The sequence below is a fragment of the Brassica rapa genome, chromosome A09 (assembly GCF_000309985.2).
Source record: "Brassica rapa cultivar Chiifu-401-42 chromosome A09, CAAS_Brap_v3.01, whole genome shotgun sequence".
NCBI lineage: Eukaryota > Viridiplantae > Streptophyta > Magnoliopsida > Brassicales > Brassicaceae > Brassica > Brassica rapa.
In genome coordinates this window covers 26,291,587-26,314,066 of record NC_024803.2, presented here as the reverse complement: position 1 = coordinate 26,314,066, position 22,480 = coordinate 26,291,587, and the positions used below count along the sequence as shown (strand labels likewise).

General features: G+C 32.1%; 3 protein-coding genes across 13 annotated transcripts; 1 reads left to right on the top strand and 2 right to left on the bottom strand.

The window, feature by feature from the left end:
* Window positions 1–1,637: 1,637 nt before the first annotated feature.
* LOC103840251 lies at window positions 1,638–2,667 on the bottom strand. The gene has a single exon (XM_009116743.3). It carries the CDS (start codon window positions 2,061–2,063, stop codon window positions 1,845–1,847), a length of 219 nt encoding a protein of 72 aa, XP_009114991.1. The 5' UTR covers window positions 2,064–2,667; the 3' UTR covers window positions 1,638–1,844.
* Window positions 2,668–4,858: 2,191 nt separating this feature from the next.
* Window positions 4,859–22,437, bottom strand: LOC103840250 (lysosomal Pro-X carboxypeptidase). Of its 11 annotated transcripts, XR_004451283.1 has the most exons (11): window positions 18,905–22,435; window positions 18,623–18,803; window positions 18,398–18,522; window positions 17,590–18,318; window positions 17,048–17,132; window positions 16,842–16,901; window positions 16,413–16,509; window positions 8,987–9,066; window positions 8,804–8,857; window positions 8,631–8,682; window positions 4,859–8,531 (listed from the first exon to the last, which is right to left on the bottom strand). XR_004451283.1 is itself a non-coding variant. In XM_033279787.1 (5 exons), the coding sequence occupies exons 2-5, from the start codon at window positions 18,696–18,698 to the stop codon at window positions 18,063–18,065; spliced, it is 360 nt and encodes a 119-aa protein (XP_033135678.1). In that variant the 5' UTR covers window positions 18,699–18,803; window positions 18,905–22,428; the 3' UTR covers window positions 17,404–18,062. The 11 variants fall into 11 exon arrangements, 1 of the variants encoding a protein (XP_033135678.1); XR_004451279.1 differs by having other exon boundaries at window positions 8,631–9,066; window positions 17,590–17,756; window positions 17,828–18,318; window positions 18,905–22,437; XR_004451282.1 differs by having other exon boundaries at window positions 8,804–9,066; window positions 18,905–22,436.
* LOC103840354 lies at window positions 11,729–16,412 on the top strand. Its single transcript, XM_018654392.2, has 2 exons — window positions 11,729–12,846; window positions 12,924–16,412. Exons 1-2 carry the CDS (start codon window positions 11,776–11,778, stop codon window positions 13,551–13,553), a joined length of 1,701 nt encoding a protein of 566 aa, XP_018509908.2. The 5' UTR covers window positions 11,729–11,775; the 3' UTR covers window positions 13,554–16,412.
* Window positions 22,438–22,480: the final 43 nt, after the last annotated feature.

Sequence of the window (22,480 nt, the reverse complement as noted above, 5' to 3'; positions counted from 1 at the left end):
TAAAACATTTGAATTACAAACGGTCCACCATTTCTCCAGTTACAAATCAGAATGCAACTGTTACAACCATTTCTCGGATAACGATTAATGACTAAACTAGGATCATATTGTCTAATTAATATCTAAATGATTTGACTATGCGATCTGATATCTAAACTAATAACAACCTTGAAATTAATACCTAAATTTAAAATAAAAACTTTTAAATATCTAAAACTAAGATCGTATCATACCGAGCTGGACTGGTTCGTGGCTGAGTCAAACTCGTACCCAGATTCGACCGATCATCAATAGATCATTAACCACTTATGCTTGTGAGTTGTGAAGAATTGTTATTCTCTTACACAAAAAAACAACAATATAAACAATCCGACATTGGTTTGTCATGTATAATTAATTCCATATAATCATTGTTAAAAATGTCACTCTTGTATAAATATTTTATACAGTAAAATAGTTTTAATAGATTCTGAGAACCTATTATATATTATTTATTTTAAATTTAAATCAGTGTAATATAATTTGGTAAGTGTACTTCCATATAATGTTTTTTATTTATTTTAATATAACAGATTAGATGAGTCTAGAACATATAAAATCTTATTACTAAAAAATTATAAATAATAACTGGATTAATCAATAAAGATTTATAATAATATTTTATTATTAATACAAATTGATTAATTATTTTATAAAATAATTTTTGATAAGATTATGTAGAATTTTTATTCAACATATTTTATAAGATTTTTTTAAAGTATATATATATATATATATATATATATATTTAAATGAAATATATTATAATTAAATTAGTGTTCCTGTTGTAATAAAATATATATCGCGTTCTTTGCACATTTAAACAATAATTCTATACTAGCGCAAGTGGTTAATAATTTTTATTAACCTATGAAAGACCTCGATTCAATCCATCACATTTGTGTTAGTTATTTCTTCGCTGATTGAAATGGTTTATTCCATGTCACCAACAAAGATTACCGTTTACTTGACATGTGTGTCGATTGGAGACATTTAAAAGCTTTTTATTCTAAATTCAGATATTAGATTCAAATTTTGTTGTTAGTTTAGGTATCCGATCGCACCGTCAAATAGTTCAGGTATCGAAGAGAAGATATGACCCTAGTCCAGGAACAAATCTCGGCCGTTTTTCTACCATTTCTCTAAATAAGATCACTTGGAACTTATGAACACATTAATCAATAATTGGTATTGGAAGAGCATGTGTTTCTCTAGAGTTCGTCCATTTTATAAAGGGAAATTGCACTCAGTAAACACAAAAAAAAACAAAATTCACTAACTAACTAAAAACACTTTCTCTCTCTCCTACTTTCTCTTCCTATTTCTCTCTATTCTCTCTCTAAAAATCTAATTTCACTTTTTTTTTGGCTATTTAGCAAATAAGCCCTTTTATAAATTCCCTATTTCGTTGGAATTGCTTGCTTGTTGTAAGCTAAACTTGAATTTATTATTCTGAATCCCTTTTTTTTTCTTTTGTAAATTAGAAGTTTTGCTTCATTGGTCTAGAGCTAAAATGGTACTCTGGGTTTGCTGAAACATCCTATTTCTATAATTCGATATAATCATTTGCTTAACTACACTATGTTAGTATTAAATAATTTCAGCGGTAAAAATATCAGTTGGAAACAAATTCTTGAAACCATACAACTCCTTGAACTTTTTAATGACATTAAATGCTCTAAATTTACATAAAAGAAATCCACCAAACAAGAAAGGAACATATTCGCAAAGAATAAAATAAAATCATACAGCAATTCACAATGAATCAAACAAAAGCATCTTCCAGTAGAGAAGGAGATTGAAAATTATACGTTGTGGGAGTTGTCGGGCTTGGTGCGAGGAGACAAGGGCGGAGAGGAGGCTGCGGAGATGATTGCACCAGGAGGCGGAGCAGGAGCTCCATACACCTGGGGATTTGTATGGATCTCACGACGGCCACGAGTTTTGCCAAGAAAGTAGCAGCCGAATCCGAGAAGAAGGCAGAAGAAAATTAGAGGAAGAGATATGACCACCACCAACCCCATCGATCTAGCTGCTGTCTTCTTTTTTTGGTAAAAAGCTGCTGTCTTCTTTTTGATTAATCTTTTTTTTTTGTTTCTTAGACTCTTGGTTTTGGTCTGATTCTATTTCATTACAGATATATTTATATGTATTATTCAGTGGGAGGCTCTGGAAGAATCCGATGCTGTCCGGTCCGCAACGTTTGTCTTTAAAGCTTAACGTTCGAATCTCAACGGTAATTTTTATTTCTTTGTGGGGTTCTTAAATATCATTCACTCTTTTACTTTTTGTGTGAATAAAAGTGTTTTATGAAAAAGAGTAGCTTGGAATTTAAGATGAATAAATACTTCTCTAGAATAATAAGCTTATTCATTCTAATGCAAATAAATATAAATCTATTTGAAGAAATAAATCTCACTATTATAGTTCTATTCAATTTATAACTTCTTTGTATTACTTTTAAACTAGGATAAGACCTACGCCTTGCGTAGGATAAATTTATGTGAAAATTATTTAAAAAATATCGTATGGAAAAAAATTTATATTATTGATCAAATAAATATATTTGGCTCTTAAACAATTATTTTAAACATTTTTTGTTAATTACATAATTGTTTACTAATGAAATGGTCTCATTTAAAAAAAAAAAGTTTAGGTCAAAAAATTATTTATCGCATAAAAACCTAACGTTTAGGTCGAAGAATATCATGCCTACTATTTGGTTACAATGAAACTATGTCAGTTCGGTGTTATATCATGATTTAGCAATTTAAAAGTTAATTATAGTGATGAGAAGTGTACATTCACGTGCCAATCCTATCTATCTCAGATAATTTTCTACTTTTGTGTTATTTTGGTTATTGCTCAATATATATATTGAATTTTGAGTTTATTCTCATTTCTTTCTTTTATTTTAGCCTAAGATTTAAAAAATGTTTAAGATTCAAAATTATTAAAGAGATACATACTTAGGTTAAGATCTGCGCCTTGTGCAGAATAAATACTTATTTTATATTTTCTGCATATTATGAAATAATAAAATAATAATTATATATTAAATAACTAAGGAATCAGTTACTATTATGTAATAAATTGGGTTGCACATATAAATCAAATGATCGCTCTTGTTTATTCGTTGTCATTTTAGAATAAATAAATCAAAACAATCAATCTTATCAATCGTATATGATATATAATTAAATTTAAACAATATGAATTATATATATATATATTAACATAAACACATATTAAAATAAAATTATTTATTTATATGATTGTATTATCATTGTATCTTATTATAGAAAATAATTTAAAAATTGATCACAAAAGTTTATGTGAGACTTTTAACAGTTTTAGTAATTTATACTCGTTTTAAAAAAATTCAAAATACAACTATACCAAAAAATCTAAATTTTTAATATATGATTAATGTAATTGTGTAATTTATTTTAATAGTAAATAATTAAACAAAAATGATAGAGAACATACATATTATTAGCAAATTTTCATTATTTAAAATCATTAATTACTATATAAATCATAATCACATTAGTTAATTCTGTATGTTTTATTTAAGGATATAATATATAATAAATAACTACATTTCTTTAGTTAATATTATATGACATCATATAGTTGATATTAAATGTTTCTAGTGAGATATAAAATCGAATTGGATCAATATGTTTTTCAATTTAAATGTAAGGCTGACATGTAAGACTAATTAACTACATAATTGATTGACACATAAGCAATATGTCTTTTTTAGTTATTACAGAATTGAGGTTACATCTTTTCAAATATTTCTCAATTAATATATATGATATTTTAATACACCAGGAATCTCAATAATGTTTATAGATACTTCAGTTTCTCGCTATTTAAACAAAACTGGAAAATATATTTCCTTTAAAACATCAACATTCAACATCATAATTCATCATATATAATTTCAATAGTTCCCATGGCAGCCATAAGTTTACCTCCAACGAGAAGTTGTAGCTAAGTATCTCACTAATTAAAACAAATAAAAATATTGAAAAGTGGAAGAGAGATGAAGAAATCATGAGAATTAGTTCTTCAATTAGAAGTTATAAACACCACTAGAGCTATCAGCGCGGATATTTGTTTTTATTTTAAAATATATATATATATATATATATATATATTTATCTTATTTAAATGTAAATATATATTTTAAAAATTTATCTGTATTAAATGATTTTTAGTATTTTTAAACAAAATAATTTTATAATTGATAATGAATAATTTTATTTTATTTGTTGATCCGTCAATTGTATCGTCTATATTTTTAAAATATAACCCGTGTGTTCATGCAAATGTATTTTTTATGGATCAAAATTTTAATGTAAAATATAATTGTTATCTATGGGTTATATTTGATTTATACGATGATAAAAATTCAATATATAATTTATTTGTTGTGTTTTATATTATGTATTTTATTTTATTTCTTGTGTGTTTTTGACATAGTTAATTATACCAAAAAAAGCCAGCCCTTAATAATGGACATCTTGTTACATTTTTGGAATTGATTAAGTATAATTTAATGTTTAGCTAGATTGTAGGAAATATTTCTGAAATAAATGACACTTAATTTTTTATTTTTTTAAAGAATATATATTTATCTTATATAAATTAAAAAATATATATTTTAAAATTTTATCTGTACTAAATGATTTATAGCATTTTTAAACAAAATAATTTTATAATTGATAATGAATTATTTTATTTTACTTTTTTGACCTGTCAATTGTATCGTCTATATTTTTCAAATATGACTCGTGTGTTCGTGCAAATGTAATTTTGTTGGATCAAAATTTTAATGTGAAATATAATTGTTATCTATGGTTATATTTGATTTATACGATAAAAAAATCAATATATCATTTATTTGTTGTGTTTTATATTGTATATCATTTATTTTTCAAATATGACTCGTGTGTTCGTGCAAATGTAATTTTGTTGGATCAAAATTTTAATGTGAAATATAATTGTTATCTATGGTTATATTTGATTTATACGATAAAAAAATCAATATATCATTTATTTGTTGTGTTTTATATTGTATATTTTATTACATTTTCTGTGTTTTTTTACATAGTAAATTATACCAAAATAAAAAATACCCAACCCGTAATAAAGGACATCTTGTTACATTTTTGGAACTGATTAAATATAATTTAATGTTTAGCTAGAGTTAAGGAAATATTTCTGAAATAAATGACACTTAATTTATTGTACTTCAATTTAGAAAATCTATAATAATAAAGTCGAAGAGAAACTCTCCACAATGCGCCACATCATCCATCATATCTCTATTTTGCGACCCGTGTCGAGCGAAGAGAAAGCTTCCTCTTTTTTTTTCTTCCAGTTCGTGGATTTTCTTCTTCTTTTTTCTTTGGTGTTTATGGCTAGTGGATTACCTGGATTTTCTGATTATTTATTGGACATTTCTATTTATTTATTAGCCCATACTTTGATATATGCGGCCCCGTTTGTATTTAGAGTTAGTTGTGCCATCTTCAGCTGATCGACGTCGTCACTTTCCATCGTCTCTGACTGCGTTTTTATGTAACGTCTTCGCTTTCACTTAAAATCAAGCTTTAATTCAATCATTAAGCTTCACTCCACCTTTCTTCTCACTCCCTCTCATTTATTCTCATTAACAAGCGGCATTAGTAACAGATCCAAGGTCGAGCTATAAATAAGATATGCACCATTGAGATATCTCATAGCTTAAGAAATCCGACGGACGCCTTCAGATTTCATATGTTCTTCTCACCAACTTGAGAGCATAATGTTGCTCAAACACGGCGGATGTGCGTCCTCTGAGGTTCTTGGAACATAATTTCCATTTTCCTTGCATTAATCAATGGCTTCGTACAAACATAAGTTAACCGGTATGTAGGGAAAGTAATATTTGATTCCTGATTACACAAAATTATGTTTAAATTTCAGTTTAATTTATGTATTGCTTTCTACAATTGTGTAAATTTTAAAACAAGATAATTTACTTTTAATAATTTATCCCCAAACATATATTTTTCATTCCCACCATTAATTTTTCATAACAATAAAAAAAAAATAATACATTTTAAAATAAAACAAAGCTAAATGTCTAAACTTAAACTTCAAATGCTGAGGCTATAACATACAATTCACAATTTCCTTCCAATATATTTTCACTACTAAACCAAATAGACATTATCTTCACTACTAAACCTAATACACATTATTCACCATTTCGACCATGAATCTCATATACATTACAAGAAAAAAAAAACAATATATATAAAACATAATTGTAAAATAAAATTCGCACAATTAAAACAATATATGTAGAACGAACTTAACACCATTGTGTATAGCAAAATGTTGGTTGCTGATTTCATGAAAAACTAAGCACCAATACTAACCTTCATAGTAAAAAGATGTGCAACATAAACAAAATCTTTAAAAACACAATAAACAACCGCTCCGCGCGTAGCGCGGACTGCTACGGGCAAGACACTAGTTGCATTAATAAAACAAAAAAGACAAGCATTAAAATAGGTAGTTTAATAATTAGTTAGTGGCATAGAAGTGTAAATAAGTATGAAAAATAAGGGGCAATTTTAAATGGTACTTCTTTTTTAATAATAGAGATTAGTGAGGGTACCTCAAATAGTCCTTCACAATAAAAATATTAAAAGAAATAAAAAGAGATGAAAGAGCAAAAAAAATGCATGAAAAAATTGCTCCCAAAGAAATTCTTTACACATGTTGAGATATTTTTATAACATTTGTCATCACAAGATTGGTTTATCTATTTATTTACTTAAATTTTAATTATATTATTTAATAATATACTATAATAAAGTGATATACTTTTGGAAGATACTTTCCCACTAATGATGCTCTAAAACTAGATTAGATATTTTGTAGACAGATGTAACTTTTATTAGTGGTCAAAGTTCTAATAAATATTTAAACTTAATTATACAACATAACAACTAATATTATAATGCTTAAGAATCGAAAGAGAGTATTCCATGTAATAGGGCTGCTCTAATTCCTATCTGGACCGGTCTTAGACAAAGGTAAATGGAAATTATGGCTCAAGTCTCTACTTTTAATAAAAAACTAGATGAAAATACGGGCACATGCGTGGGGTGAGTTTTTTATACTAATTTTTGTTTGTTAACTGGTTTTAACATTTTGCAACACTACAATCTTTATTGGTTGTAAAATGACGAATACATATGTTGTTCTCTTAAATGTATCATCGTTATTGAAAAATTAACGTATTACAGCTCATTTTAATTATTGTAAGACTTCATATGCACAAAAAGAAACTAAATTGTGTGGCTAACACAAATCACCAAGACTAGATTGGTAACATCGGTTGTAAAATGACGAAAGATGATTCGGTTTTCTGCTCTTGATTTTTTTTTACTATTGACTCTCCATAATTTATTTCATTTTCTACATCTATAAAATTGTGCTTTCGTTCTCGTTTTTGTTTCACTGATATAAGTTTTCGTTTTTTAACATCTTATGTGAATTTAGTGAACTCCATAAATATCAATTTAAAAAGATGAACATTTGTAAAGATTAGTTTCACTCCATATACATATCAAATAATCAATTTTTTGAATAAAATCACCAGCAAACTCTATTCACAAGTTAGTATTAAAATCTAATATATCAAGTTGTTATAGAATATAAATGCACTCGAAATATAAATGTCTGTCTAATATATATTCACCATTTTGGTCTAAAAATCATCTAATTCTAGAACACCAAAATAAATTACTTATTTTATTAACCTATATTTTTGAGGTTTAGTTACTTAAGAATATACCAATAATAAAAAAAATATATATATATATATATAATACTTTACCTTTCTAGTATATGTAAACTATGTATAAACTAAGAAATGTTTAATTTATTAAATGATAAACCAGAAAACTTATAATAAATAGTTCAAATCTCTCGTTCTTACAATTATAATAGCTAGATAGTATATTAGGGAGAAACAAACATTAGACAAATGATAAAATCTCTCATGCTCCGAACAAACTCAAGAGGAGGTGATTAGAATTAATCTTGTCATGATACTTCATTATAAAGTTTTTAGGAATAAAAATCAAGACTAAAGAAGTGAAACAATGAATCATGGAAGTCAATAAAGAAGCAGAACATCAAGAAAGCAAGCAAGGGAAGAAGTATGAATGAAAGGGTACATAAAGAAGCAAGTAAGTTACCAGAAGAATCAAACAAAAAATCAAGAAAGCAAATAAACAATGATGTATGTAAGCAATTATGCATGTATACAGTATGAAAGTACGTATATATGAATGCATGTTTGTACCTATGTATGTATGTTTTGAAATTTTTAAGTGATTGTGCAGAACCCATGTATGGAGGTTTGAGATACACACCACATTAGGATTTGAAATCGGTTGATGCAGAAGAAAATAGACCTACAAGATAAAAATAAATGAGTAAGCCAACACCAAAATCAGACTTGGAACTTGGAGAATCAAAACAGACTAACAGAGACATGAAAGGAAACCACCAACCTGCAGAATTTCAAGTGACAGTGTTTTCTTCATGAAACAGAGATGTGGTTATCTGAAACATTGATTCAAATCCAAAGTTATACAATATAAAGAGGGTGATAAATCCATACTTCACCAAAGAATTGTAAACATTAGAAAAATCTTCTTTGGGCATCCATAAGAGAAGCACATACCTGAGAAAATCAATATTGGCATATATACTTCACGCTCTCACATAAGTATAAAGGCTAACACATAAATATGTTAAGATTTGGATGCTTATTCAAGCACGTGTCTAGTGGAAATGAAATTAATTTTGATTTCACACATGTTTGAATTTCAGAAACTAATTACAAGCCAGTTGGAAAAGCACATACCTGCCACAAAAGTCTGCTACACTTGAAATCTCCTCAAAATCTTGAACAATTTGGTTTTGAACACCTTCTGAAGCAGATACCTGAAAAACAAAAAATCAGAATCATGGTTCTCAGTTCAAAGTTCAGAGTATTTATCTTAAGACATCTTTGTGGTTATCGCGGAGATAATTCTCAGTTCAGAACCTTTTCGTATCACGGCTTCTTTTAGGCTGTTGGTCATTTTTTGTCCGATCCAACAAAAGTCTAATTTAAGTCATTAGTAATTATTATCCATCTAAGGACTTTTCGAAGCCTGTCTTAAGACATCGTTAAGCCGCTGGCTGCTTTTTTCCCCATCCAACAAGCCTTATTTAAGAATCTCTTGATCCTTGTTAAGTATCTTTGTCTTAAGACAACTTTAAGCCATTGGTAGTCTTTGTCGCTGTGTGGCTTTCCAAATCCGTGAGTTGTTTTCATATATTATTAGCCTATGTCTTAAGACTGATTTCAGACATGGTCTTTGTCTTAAGAACTTTTCATAATCTGTCTTAAGTTGTTGGTCGTTTCTTTTTCCCATCCAACAAAACGTAAACCAAACCATTGTCTTTGTGTAAAAGACTTTTATTTCAGACTTTGTCTTAAGCTTATTTCTGCTGTTGGTCATTTTTCTTTCCATCCAACAAATCATAAACCAACCCATCTAACTCATAGTCTTTTTGTAAATTTTGTACTTTTAAACCTTTGTGTTTGAGAGGCAACGACATAGTTCTTAAAGCCTTGTGGTTCAGACTCTTTGTCTTAAGACATGTTGGTCGTTTTTTCCAATCCAACGAGTCTTATGTAAGCCATTAGTCGTTGTTACATCATCTAATGACTTTTTCTAAGCCGTGGGTGTTTTTTTCCTCATCTTCATAGAGTCTTTGTCTTAAGACTTTTAAGTCATGCACTACAAACCCATCCAACTCAGTCTTTATACTTTCGAGCCTTGTGGGTTTAGAGGCAAAGACATAGTTCTTTAAGCCTTGTGGTTCAGAGTCTTTGTCTTAAGACATGTTGGTAGTTTCTTTCCCATCCAACAAGTCTTATTTAAGCTATTAGTCATTGTTTTATCATCTAATGACTTTTACTAAGCCGTGGGTCTTTTTTTTCCTCATCCCCATAGAGTCTTTGTCTTAAAAATTTTAAGTCATGCACTACAGACCTATCCAACTCAGTCTTTATACTTTCAAGCCTTGTGGGTTTAGAGGGAAAGACATAGTTCTTTAAGCCTTGTGGTTCATCTAATGTCTTTTCCTAAGCCGTGGCACTACAAGAAAAATGGGTTTTAATAGCATACCAGAATAGCGTTTTTTTCGATTGTGCTATGGTAGGTATACTCGTGTTTTAAAGATAGCGGTTGTATATTTCCAAACGTTATGTTACAGTTTCGAGTTGAAAAATCATTTAAGCGTATATGGTTTGAAAGAAGACGCTTAATTAATATAGCAGATTAAAAAAAAAAAGTGTTATGCTTGATTACGCGGTAATGACCGCGACACTTAGAAATAATTTGGCTCCTAAAACCCAATTAGAATCCAAAATTAATCCCAAACTAGTAGGGTTTTGTTCTTCCCTCTCTCTCTTTGTTCTTCACTCTCCATCAAACACTCGACCTCAATCTCTTTCACTCGAATTTTCATTCTCAATTCCTCAGCTCCAACGATTACTCAACGTGGATTAACTCTTATTTAAATCCCCTTTGATTGAAATCCTTTCCGATTCCATCGAAGGTGAACTCGGGTTTCATCTCTTTTCTATCCTAATCGATTGAAAATCGATTTATCTCTTCTCTATAACTGATTTAGGGTTATTGCATGTTTAATTGAATCAGTTTTACATGCTCGTTTGCAGGAACCTTTATTTTCCGACAGCTTTGGCTTAAGGTATTTGTTCTTTTCAATTTCTGGGTTTCTCTTTTACTTGTTCATTTCTGTAAAATCTTGTATCTTACTTAACAACATTGTCTTCTTTTGTAGGAGACTCTAATTTAAATCCGAAGAGATTTTTTTAAGGTGAGAAATCTCATTCTGTTTTGCTTTTAAATCCCTTATTGTTTTGTTGTTCTGGCTTGATAAAGTGAGACTCTTGTATGTTCATTTCGTCGGAGCTGTATCATGGATAAATCTTGGGTCTGGTTACCAAGGTATTAACTTCACTTGTTCTTTTAAATTTTTTTAAGTCTCAGTGTTTAGTTCTCACTTGTTTTAACCATACAGGAATAGCCTTGAGTATGAGAAAGGAGCTAGTGAGTTCGTGTCTTCTTCATCAAAACGTTTAGGTGATCCAGATGAAATGTTCTGCCCTTGTGTTGATTGTCGCAATGTCTGCCACCAATCTAGTGAGAAAGTTTTCGAGCACCTGGTGATTAGAGGAATGGATGAGAAGTACAAGAGCTGTAAGTTCTGGTCTAAACACGGGGAGACAAGACCTGATGAGTCAGCTAATGTGATCTGGTCTGAAAATGAGGCTTACGACTTGTTCAGAACAACCTTCATGCGAAGTCAAGGCAGCGAAGGATACGCAGAGGAGAATGCTGGAGTGTTTGAGGGCACTGATACGCCTGAAGAAGTTGAGTTTAGAAAGAAGTTAGAGGATGCAGAAACTCCGTTGTACCCAAACTGTCTGAAATTTACAAAGGTTGCTGCAATCATGGGACTTTACAGGATAAAGGTGAAGAGTGGGATGTCTGAGAACTATTTTTCGATCAGCTTCTGTCCCTAGTTCATGATCTGCTTCCCGGTGAAAACGTTCTACCTAAGTCTACAGATGAGATGAAGAAATTTCTGAAACAGTTTGGTTTTGGGTATGATGTCATCCACGTATGCAAGAATGACTGCATTTTGTATAGAAAAGAGTTTGAGGATGCAGTCAGCTGTCCAAGATGTAGTGAATCAAGATGGGAGAAGGATAAGCAGACTGGTGAGGAGAAGAAAGGGATTCCTGTTAAGGTGCTTAGGTATTTTCCGATTAAAGACAGGTTCAGGAGAATGTTTAGATCAAAGCGGTTGGCAGAGGACTTGTGTTGGCACTCCACTAATGCTTCTGAAGATGGAACTATGCGTCATCCAGTAGATTCATTGACTTGGGCTCAGATAAACAACAAATGGCCAGAGTTCGCTGCTGAAGCAAGAAACCTAAGACTAGGAATTTCAACAGATGGCATGAATCCGTTCTCTATCCAGAACACGAAGCATAGCACATGGCCTGTTCTATTAGTCAACTACAATATGGCTCCGACAAAGTGTATGAGGTCCGAGAACATCATGTTGACAATGTTGATACCTGGTCCAACCGCACCTAGCAACAACATTGATGTATATCTACAGCCATTGATAGAGGACTTGCATGATTTGTGGACAGAAGGTATGGAAGTTTATGATTCGTTTAAGAAGGAGAGTTTTACACTTAGAGCTATGTTGATGTGGAGTATCACCGACTATCCTGGTTTAGGCACATTAGCTGGGTGTAAAGTGAAAGGGAAGCAAGCGTGTAATGTCTGCGGGAAGGGTACACCTCATAGGTGGCTAAAGTTTAGTCGCAAACATGTTTACATGGAGAACTGGAAGCGGCTCAGGCCTAGTCATCCTTATAGAAGAAGGAAAGGATGGTTTGACAATACAGTGGAGGTTGGTACTGCAAATAGGATTCAGAGTGGCTGCGATATATTTGACAGTCTTAAGGACTTTAAAAACGATTTTGGGAAACCTTTACCTAAGAAGAGTAAGCGGAAAAGGATAGAAGGAGGTGAAGATGATGTTCTTTCAGCTGACGACCGTGAGGAAGATGATGATCTGTGGCGGTGGAAGAAAAAATCTATTTTCTTTGACTTACCTTATTGGAAGGTATGTTTTATTTTACAAGTTACAACTACTGTATTAGATTTCTGCAGATGCTAATGTTATATTCTGAAAAATTGCAGGATATGCCTGTGAGGCATAACATCGACGTCATGCACGTCGAGAAGAACGTGTCTGATGCGTTGTTGTCTATACTGATGCATAGTGCGAAATCTAAGGATGGACTGAAAGCAAGAAAGGATTTAGAAGAGATGGGTATTAGAAGCAACTTACATACACAAGCTAGGGGGAAGAAAACTTACTTGCCTCCAGCTGCGTATTGGCTTTCAAAGGAAGAGAAAAGAAAGTTCTGCCGAAGGTTATCCAACTTCAGAGGCCCTGATGGATACTGTGCCAATATAGCTAACTGTGTCTCACTGGATCCTCCTTCTATTGGCGGCATGAAGTCACATGATCATCATGTTCTTATGCAGAATCTCTTACCAGTAGCGTTGAGAGGTTTACTTCCAAAAGGACCTCGGATAGCAGTGACTCGCATATGCAATTTCTTCAACAGAATCTGCCAACGCATTCTTGATCCAGAGATGCTACTTGCACTAGAAACAGAGATCGTGGAGACAATGTGCCAGCTAGAGAGATTCTTCCCACCTGCATTATTTGATATCATGTTTCACCTTCCACTGCATCTGGCAAGAGAAGCACGCTTAGGTGGCCCTGTCCACTTCAGGTGGATGTACCCATTCGAGAGGTAATACTCTTATTGTTTTCACTTACGGCTTACAAGTAAAAAATAGTAATTATGTCAATAATATTTTTTTATATTGTTTTGTAGGTATATGAAGACACTTAAGGCATATGTGAAGAATTTCGCAAGACCTGAAGCTTGTATGGCTGAGGGATATCTTGCTGGTGAATGCCTCGCATTTTGTATGGAGTTCTTGCAAAAGAAGTAATAGCATTAATGACTCGCTATTAACATATATTTAATTGCAGAATAAAAAGCGCTATCTTAATGGACGAAAAGATAGCACCGCTAAATTCCGCTATGTAAAGTCCTTTACCTACTATGACGGGCGATGATACAGCGCTTCAAAAACCGCTATACTATCGTTATATAGCGTTTTTCGTCCGCTAATAAAACCCATTTTTCTTGTAGTGTGGGTCTCTTTTTTTCTCATCCCCATAGAGTCTTTGTCTTAAGACTTAAGTCATGCACTACCAACCCATCAAACTCAGTCTTTGTACTTTCAAGCATTGTGGGTTTAGAGGCAAAGACATAGTTCTTTAAGCCTTGTGGTCTATCTAATGTCTTTTCCTAAGCCGTGGGTCTCTTTTTTTTTCTTATCCCCATAGAGTCTTTGTGTAAGACTTTTAAGTCATGCACTACCAACCCCTCCAACTCATAGTCTTTATACTTTCGAGCCTTGTGGGTTTAGAGGCAAAGACATAGTTCTTTAAGCCTTGTGGTTCAGAGTCTTTGTCTTAAGACATGTTGGTAGTTTCGTTCCCATCCAACGAGTCTTATTTAAGCTATTAGTCATTGTTTCATCATCTAATGACTTTTTCTAAGTCGTGGGTCGTTTTTTTCTCATCCCCATAGAGTTTTTGTTTTAAGACTTTTAAGTCATGCACTACTACAAACCCATCCAACTCAGTTTATATACTTTCAAGCCTTGTGGTTTAGAGGCAAAGACATAGTTCTTTAAGCCTTGTGGTTCATCTAATGTCTTTTTATAAGCCGTGGGTCCCTTTTTTCCTCATACCCATATAGTCTTTGTCTCTCTTAAGACTTTTAAGTCATGCACTACAAACCCGTCCAACTCATAGTCTTTATACTTTCGAGCCTTGTGGGTTTAGAGGCCAAGACATAGTTCTTTAAGCCTTGTGGTTCAGAGTCTTTGTCTTAAGACATGTTGGTCGTTTCTTTCCCATCCAACAAGTCTTATTTAAGCTATTAGTCATTGTTTCATCATCTAATGACTTTTACTAAGCCGTGGGTCTCTTTTTTCCTCATCCCCCTAGAGTCTTTGTCTTAAGAATTTTAAGTCATGCACTACAAACCCATCCAACTCAGTCTTTATACTTTCAAGCCTTGTGGGTTTAGAGGCAAAGACATAGTTCTTTAAGCCTTGTGGTTCATCTAATGTCTTTTCCTAAGCAGTGGGTCTCTTTTTTTCTCATCCCCATAGAGTCTTTGTCTTAAGACTTAAGTCATGCACTACCAACCCATCCAACTCAGTCTTTGTACTTTCAAGCATTGTGGGTTTAGAGGCAAAGACATAGTTCTTTAAGACTTGTGGTTTATCTAATGTCTTTTACTAAGCCGTGGGTTTCTTTTTTTTTTCTTATCCCCATAGAGTCTTTGTGTAAGACTTTTAAGTCATGCACTACCAACCCATCCAACTCATAGTCTTTATACTTTCGAGCCTTGTGGGTTTAGAGGCAAAGACATAGTTCTTTAAGCCTTGTGGTTCAGACTCTTTGTTTTAAGACATGTTGGTCGTTTTATCCAATCCAACGAGTCTTATTTAAGCCATTAGTCATTGTTTCATCATCTAATGACTTTTTCTAAGCCGTGGGTCTTTTTTATTCTCATCCTCATAGAGTCTTTGTCTTAAGACTTTTAAGTCATGCACTACAAACGCATCCAACTCATAGACTTTATACTTTCGAGCCATGTGGGTTTAGAGGAAAATACATAGTTCTTTAAGCCCTATGGTTCAGAGTCTTTGTCTTAAGACATGTTGGTCATTTTTTTCCCATCCAACGAGTCTTATTTAAGCTATTAGTCATTGTTTCATCATCTAATGACTTTTTCTAAGCCGTGGGTCTCTTTTTTCCTCATCCCCATAGAGTCTTTGTCTTAAGACTTAAGTCATGCACTACCAACCCATCCAACTCAGTGTTTGTACTTTAAAGCACTGTGGGTTTAGAGGCAAAGACATAGTTCTTTACGCCTTGTGGTTTATCTAGTGTCTTTTACTAAGCCGTGGGTCTCTTTTTTTTCTCATCCCCATAGAGTCTTTGTGTAAGACTTTTAATTCATGCACTACCAACCCATCCAACTCATAGTCTTTTTGTACTTTTAAGCCTTTGTGGTTTAGAGGCAAAGACATAGTTCTTTAAGCCTTGTGGTTCAGAGTCTTTGTCTTAAGACATGTTGGTCGTTTATTTCACATCCAACGAGTCTTATGTAAAAGCCATTAGTCGTTGTTACATCATCTAATGACTTTTTCTAAGCCGTGGGTCAATATTTTTCTCATCCCCTCCACATATAGTCTTTGTCTTAAGACTATTAAGCATGCACTACCAACCAATAGATTCCGGGTCTTATTTTCCATCCCCATAACATACCTCCTTAGACATGCATGCACTACCCACCAAAAGATTTCTTACGGGACCAATGTTACCCAAATAAAAATCTGACAGAACACTATTAAGATTAGTGCTTGCCAATGATCTTATTTGGATTTGAGAATGCTATAACATCGATTAATTAGAACTGATCTAATGGGGTTTGACTTTGTTCTCGTTTGAATTCCATCCTCAAAAGACATAATTTTTTTGTTAAAAGAAAAGTTGCATTTTTAGTTCATAGACAGAGAAATTACCTTGGTAAGGATGGTTTCATGCGGAGTAAGCTTCCAGGTATGTAAAGCAGCAACTAAAAGGCCGGTGGGTTTCCTCCTCCAAGCGATAATATTTCATCTGTTCAAACAAAAACCATGTTCAGACACTAAACAAGAGATTTATACAAGAGAGAATGAATTTGACAGATTGTACACTCCTATTTAAGCCAAACCAACCATTTGGGATTCCTGAAATCTATGATTTTAAAAACAAAAGTATATGCATGTAGTGAAGATACACGGATCATTTTAGAGACAAGAGAATTAAAAGAGTGTATGCATAAGATGGTTTCTAAACTAATCGCAAGATGACTACAGTTTCTAAACGAAAACGGGAAAAGAACCCTAAACAAAAAGATATTAACACAAACCTTACAAAACCCTAATTAATTAACATATACGGAGACGTACCTCAATGATGACGAGTGAGAGGAGCCCAAACATTCACATCGGGTTTCAGGCGGAATCAACCTTCAAAATAAAATCTAATCAACATCTCTTCAACAAGAAAAAAATGAACAATTCAGAAAATTTGGAGAACCAGAAACAAAATCACGATCAAAGAATATTCGAAATCCTCAAACAAATTCACGATTTACAGAGAGCGAAACACTTACTAATCTAAGATTGCAATCGGATTTTGTTCCAGTTTTGCAAATTTTGGAAGAATCGATCTGAGAGAATCCTTCCCAGAAAGAGGAACTGTGAACAATGTGGAAATAAATTGACAATGCACACGATTATTCTTAACGCGTCTATATTTGATTAACGTAGGCATTTACTGAAGACACGTTTTCTAACGGTTATATTTTAAAAACTTGGTTCGATTATTTCAAAATTGAACCGTTCATCCTGCATTTTCTAACGGTTATATTTTTTCACTTAAACCAAACCGGCCTTGAATATTTAACGATGTCTCTGCTTATACGGTGTCGTTTGTGTGTCTCTTTAAACCAAACCGGTCTTGTATTTCTTTGTCATTCAAGTAATGAAATTTTCTTGTTATTCTTTTAGTTTCCATATCTTTCACTCAAAACTTCACAATTGTTTAGTTTCATAAACATCAAGTTTTGATTTTTTTACTCTGAAACTGAATCTCAAACTACATGACAAACGCACACAGAAAAATTCTTTGTTTGCTAATCTTGTGCAAAATTACCTTTTGGCTTTCTATTGGTCTTCTTAAACCTAGTCTTCTTCTTTCAAATATGTGTAATACTCACTGATCCACTTTTCTATAATGGCCACCTCTTGCTTCCTCTGCTCTTTTAACCACTCCGGGTCGCCTTTCGTAGCTGCCCTGAGATCCATACGCATGGTGCGCACCTGTTTGATGCAAAACAACGTAAAGTTTCATTTTTTTCTCAACACCACCATTTTGACAGAAGAAATGTTACTTTTCTTGGTCACAAGCGCGAAAATACTGCTCGAGATGTTCTCCACAACCGTGAAAATATATGACAAAAACAATACCACGAATCTCATTTTGTTAAATCTGATCCGATAGATGGGAAGGAAATGAGAGAAGACACAATACAAAACTAACCCTTCCCACCAAACTCTGTGGTGATCCAATGTGGTCGAGGCTTGACTCCGAATCTACTCATGAACTGTTCTTCAATTTTCTCAAAGTCATTTTCGTACGGTGGGAACATGCTCTTGTTTGAGCAGCTCAATGTCATCACCATCTCTGTACACGCCTGTTTCCACTCAGTGACATAACATTATGTTATTTATAGTTTCATAACATACTCATCTTGTCTTCTGCTATCTAAAAGAAAGTCTTCAACTTTTTACTGAGTTCTGGCAAGCCATGCTTCATGTTGGAAACTGCATCTAGCTCTTCCCAGCTTCTCTTTATGACTTTGAAACATTTAACACTCGCATCCTGCTTGTAAATAATTCACAATTAGTTCATTGTAACATCACTTTTGTATGATATTTCCCGCAAACAGAGCATACAACACCTTAAAATCCTGAGATATTGCATCATAGAAGCTTGTTAATGGCACAATATTATCGAATTGAAGAATTGGAGCAGAGGATGCTAATGCTCCGATTGCTATGTGGGGATACTTGAGCCTGAACCACGCTGCAAGCACCAAGAACTGTCTTAAGACATAACATACAACAGAACATAGTTTATGAGTAATGATTTGTTATTCCATTGAGAGAGGTGGGTGTGAGCTTACTTCCACCATACGAGCCACCAAATACAACCACAGGTGATGCCTCGGACGATAAATTCTGCTTCAAGCTTCTAATCATGATTGCATAATCAGCCAACGCCTGCTGAGAGTTCAGGTAACCCAATATCTCAGCCGTCTTATGCGACTTCTTACCAAATGGTGTTGATTCTCCATAGAACTGGTGCTGCAATGATAAGCAACCAACACACAAAACACTATGATAAATGTTTTGAGTCTCATTCTTGAAACTAGACTTGAGATTATGTGGTCTGCAAAAGTTCTTACTTCATTGAAGAACAGGAACAGTAGACAGAAACAAGCAACATGTTTCTCTCTCTCTCTCTCTCTCTCTCTCTCTCTCTCTCTCTCTCTCTCTCTCTCTCTCTCTCTCTCTCTCTCTCTCTCTCTCTCTCTCTCTCTCTCTCTCTCTCTCTCTCTCTCTCTCTCTCTCTCTCTCTCTCTCTCTCTCTCTCTCTCTCTCTCTCTCAAAACAAGAGTAACTCAAATACAAAGCATGGAGACACAAGAAAAAGTGGCTTTGGTCTTATGCTTATATAAAATTAGTTCTTGTATTCGTTCAAGTTTTGGTTTCCCAAGTAAACTGTTTTGGATCTTGTGGAGGAGAAGCGTGAGTTGAACCAGAAAAAGTTTTGTCCTTTTCAGAACTTGTGATGATGCTGCCTCAACCTCTCTCACTCAAGTCTCAAGCTTGATGATGATGACACAAAAAAAGAGTAGCAATCAACCGAACTTCCATACAAGTGGCCATATGATCCAAACAAAATCCAATATTTAGTCTTCTTTCGTAAATAGTGGCTTATTTTTGAATTTAAAAAATCTTCGAAAATTCCAAAGAAGACTTCTCTAGAAATTTTATATGGTAAACATGTTGGTTTAAAAAAAAACATGTTAGTTTTACAATTTAAATTTCTACAGATATTTGTTTTTTCTTAAGAAAACTTTCATAACTTCTATAGAAGTTTTCTTATGTTCAAATGAAATCTTCTTACTGTCATCGCAAGAAGTTTGTGTAGATTACTTTTGTAATTGATCATATTTGACTTTTTCAGAGAAATCACTTGTAAATGAAATTGACTTTGAGGTACTGTTCTTCAAGTGCCTCAGAATCAGTTTCAATGTTTACTAATTTTTTGCTTAAGATCTCAATACGTTTTTTATTCTTGTCTTTAGTAATCTAACTGGAAGACCTCTAAGCTTTTTTTTTTGGTCACGTTTCTTTCTCCAGCTACTCTATTTAACCATTGAAAAACTGCTCATTATGACGAGGACGCTTACTTGGATTACATGTATGAACTTTAATTGCCTTTTGTCCTCCTTCTTGCTAAATGGTAATGCACCAAAAGTTGAGATTTTTATTTGTTAAAATTGTTATTATATAAACAGAGTTTTTCCCCATGCAAACTAAAATTTACTATAATCTATCATAGCTATTAAGATTTTTATAAAACTTGCACAAAAGAGTGCTAAAAGGTTAAATTCTAATTTTAGGTAAATCTATTCATACTTAACTAACTAGCTAACAGCTTTGCTGACACTTGGCTAATTTACTGTGAAATATTTGAATTTATTAATGTTTATATTAGACTGTTAAAAAATAAGATGAGAACAAACTGCTAACAGAACATACCATTTTGAGCTGAGAACTCGATATCTAGGACAGTGTTGGAGTAATTTTAGAAGTGTTTTATACCACATTAGGAAATAATTTTAGAAGTGTTTTATACCACATTAGGATGCATGAAGAAATAAAATGCCATGAGGACATAAACCTGTCAATCAAAGTCAAAGCAAATAATTCTGATACTGTAGTGAGACAAAGAAAATCAGACATAGTGTGTGAATGGAGACATTGATAAACACGTTTTTGATTTACGTTAAAAACGCATTTGGTCACCAATCAGAAAATTTCTTCTTATACTTTGCGTTGTTCAAAAAATAAGAAAAGTACTATTGCATTTTTAGAATAGTGTTTTTTAAGTCATGGACCGCACATCAGTGATTTACTTTATTAATATGCTTTTACTTTATTGTTGTATTAATATGCTTTTACTTTATTGTTGTATTTCATCTCTTCATCAGTGATTTACTTTATTAATATGTTTTTAGCTATTCAATTAGAAATTTCTTCTTATACTTTGTGTTTTTCAAAAAATAAGAAAAGTACTATTGCGTTTTTAGAGTAGTGTTTTTAAGTCATGGACCGCACATTTCCACAAATGAATCAAATAGCTAACGGTTTTGTAACAATACACACTAAACAGTAAAAAAAGTGTTTAAAATTATTATTATTAGAAATACACTAATAAAATCAACACACAATAGTAACCATCACTTATTGTTATATTCCATCTCTTCATCAGTGATTTACTTTATTAATATGCTTTTGTTTTTAAGTATTTTATTTTTGAGTATATATAATATATAGCATATTGGTACGTTCTGCTACTATGAATGTGCAGGGCTAGGTATGAAAAAGTTTTCCTTTGTTGTCCTCTACCCTTTTGGTTTTATTATGGTGTATCATTAGCACTGATAAGTTTACTTGGGGACATCATCTTGAAATTTGTTGGTAGTGAGTAGTTTAGGCTGTTGAAGAAGAAGACGATGTTGTTGATTTAGAGCATCTCCAACGATTACTCTATATTTTACTCAATAACACCAAAATAGAGTAGGATTTTATTCCAGTATATTACTTTATTTTTCACTCCAAAAATGAATATTTTAAGAAAAAATATTTTTTTAATTAATAATTATTACTAACACTTTCTACTTACAAAAACTTACCAATTAACCCTAAATATCTTATGTTTATTAAACATCCACAACATGTAATTTATTTAAATTAAATATTTTTTATTAAAAATATAATATATCATAAAAATATACATAAGATAAATATTTTGCTTCAATAACGAGTATTAGAATATTTTTTCTCGCAAATGTTCAACTAGTGCATTTCAGAATGAATAATGAGTTTCTTTATCCATGATTTTCTTAAACTGGGCAAGAAAATTTTAAAATCAAACATTTTCTTTGTTTGGGCAATGCTTCACCGATTATGGCAATTCCAAAAATGGTATACCAGATTATTAAATTACTTATTTTATGTTATATTTATTTTATATTTTAATGTTTAGTTTTAGTATTTTTATTAGTTTATGCAACTTTTATTTAAAATTATTAAATAATCTCTTATGAAAAATTATATTTATTTTATATTATTTTTGAATATTATTTAAGTATGAAATAAAAAAATTCAAAAGACCATTCTATAAATTAAAAAAGTTCAATCCAACTCAACACCATTTATTCCTCCAAAATAGAGTAAAAGGAAGTATGAAGTAATTAGTACTCCAACCCTATTCCACTTCTCATTCCATAATGAGATTTACTCCATATTTTTTTGTTTATGACTCCATTATAGAGTGAAAAATAAAGTAGGATTGAAGTATTTTTACTTCATATTTAATTTTGAAGGAAAAATAGAGTTGTACATTAGAGATGCTCTAATATTTAGAATTACTCCATAAATGGAGTAACCCTAACCATTATTCTATTTTTTACTCTATTTTGGCGTTGAAAATAAAGTGGAGTTGAAACATATTTTACTCCAAAATAATGTTTAGAGTAAAAAATGGAATAGTGTTAAAGATGCCCTTAAACTGTTTTCTAACTTTTATGCCAATTGTACTCTCCTTATTTACACCCTTGATAGCTAGCACTCATCTACCACTTCACTCATAAAAATGTCTATAGGAGGTAGTCTTAGTTGTTTCAAACTCATATGTTTCAGGAAAAAGCAGGGCAATAAAGAAGACAAAGCGCTGAAAGCAGAACGTA

Bases quoted from the DNA above. Each gene is read 5' to 3' on its own strand.
- LOC103840354 (XM_018654392.2), top strand. From the start codon at position 11,776: ATGAAGAAATTTCTGAAACAGTTTGGTTTTGGGTATGATGTCATCCAC. The intron at 12,847-12,923 runs GTATGTTTTATT...GAAAAATTGCAG, and splicing joins TTGACTTACCTTATTGGAAG to GATATGCCTGTGAGGCATAA.
- LOC103840250 (XM_033279787.1), bottom strand. From the start codon at position 18,698: ATGATTAGAAGCTTGAAGCAGAATTTATCGTCCGAGGCATCACCTGTG. The intron at 18,523-18,622 runs GTAAGCTCACAC...TGGTGCTTGCAG, and splicing joins TGGTGGCTCGTATGGTGGAA to CGTGGTTCAGGCTCAAGTAT. The intron at 18,131-18,227 runs GTAAAAAGTTGA...GAGTGGAAACAG, and splicing joins GCATGGCTTGCCAGAACTCA to GCGTGTACAGAGATGGTGAT.
- LOC103840251 (XM_009116743.3), bottom strand. From the start codon at position 2,063: ATGGGGTTGGTGGTGGTCATATCTCTTCCTCTAATTTTCTTCTGCCTT.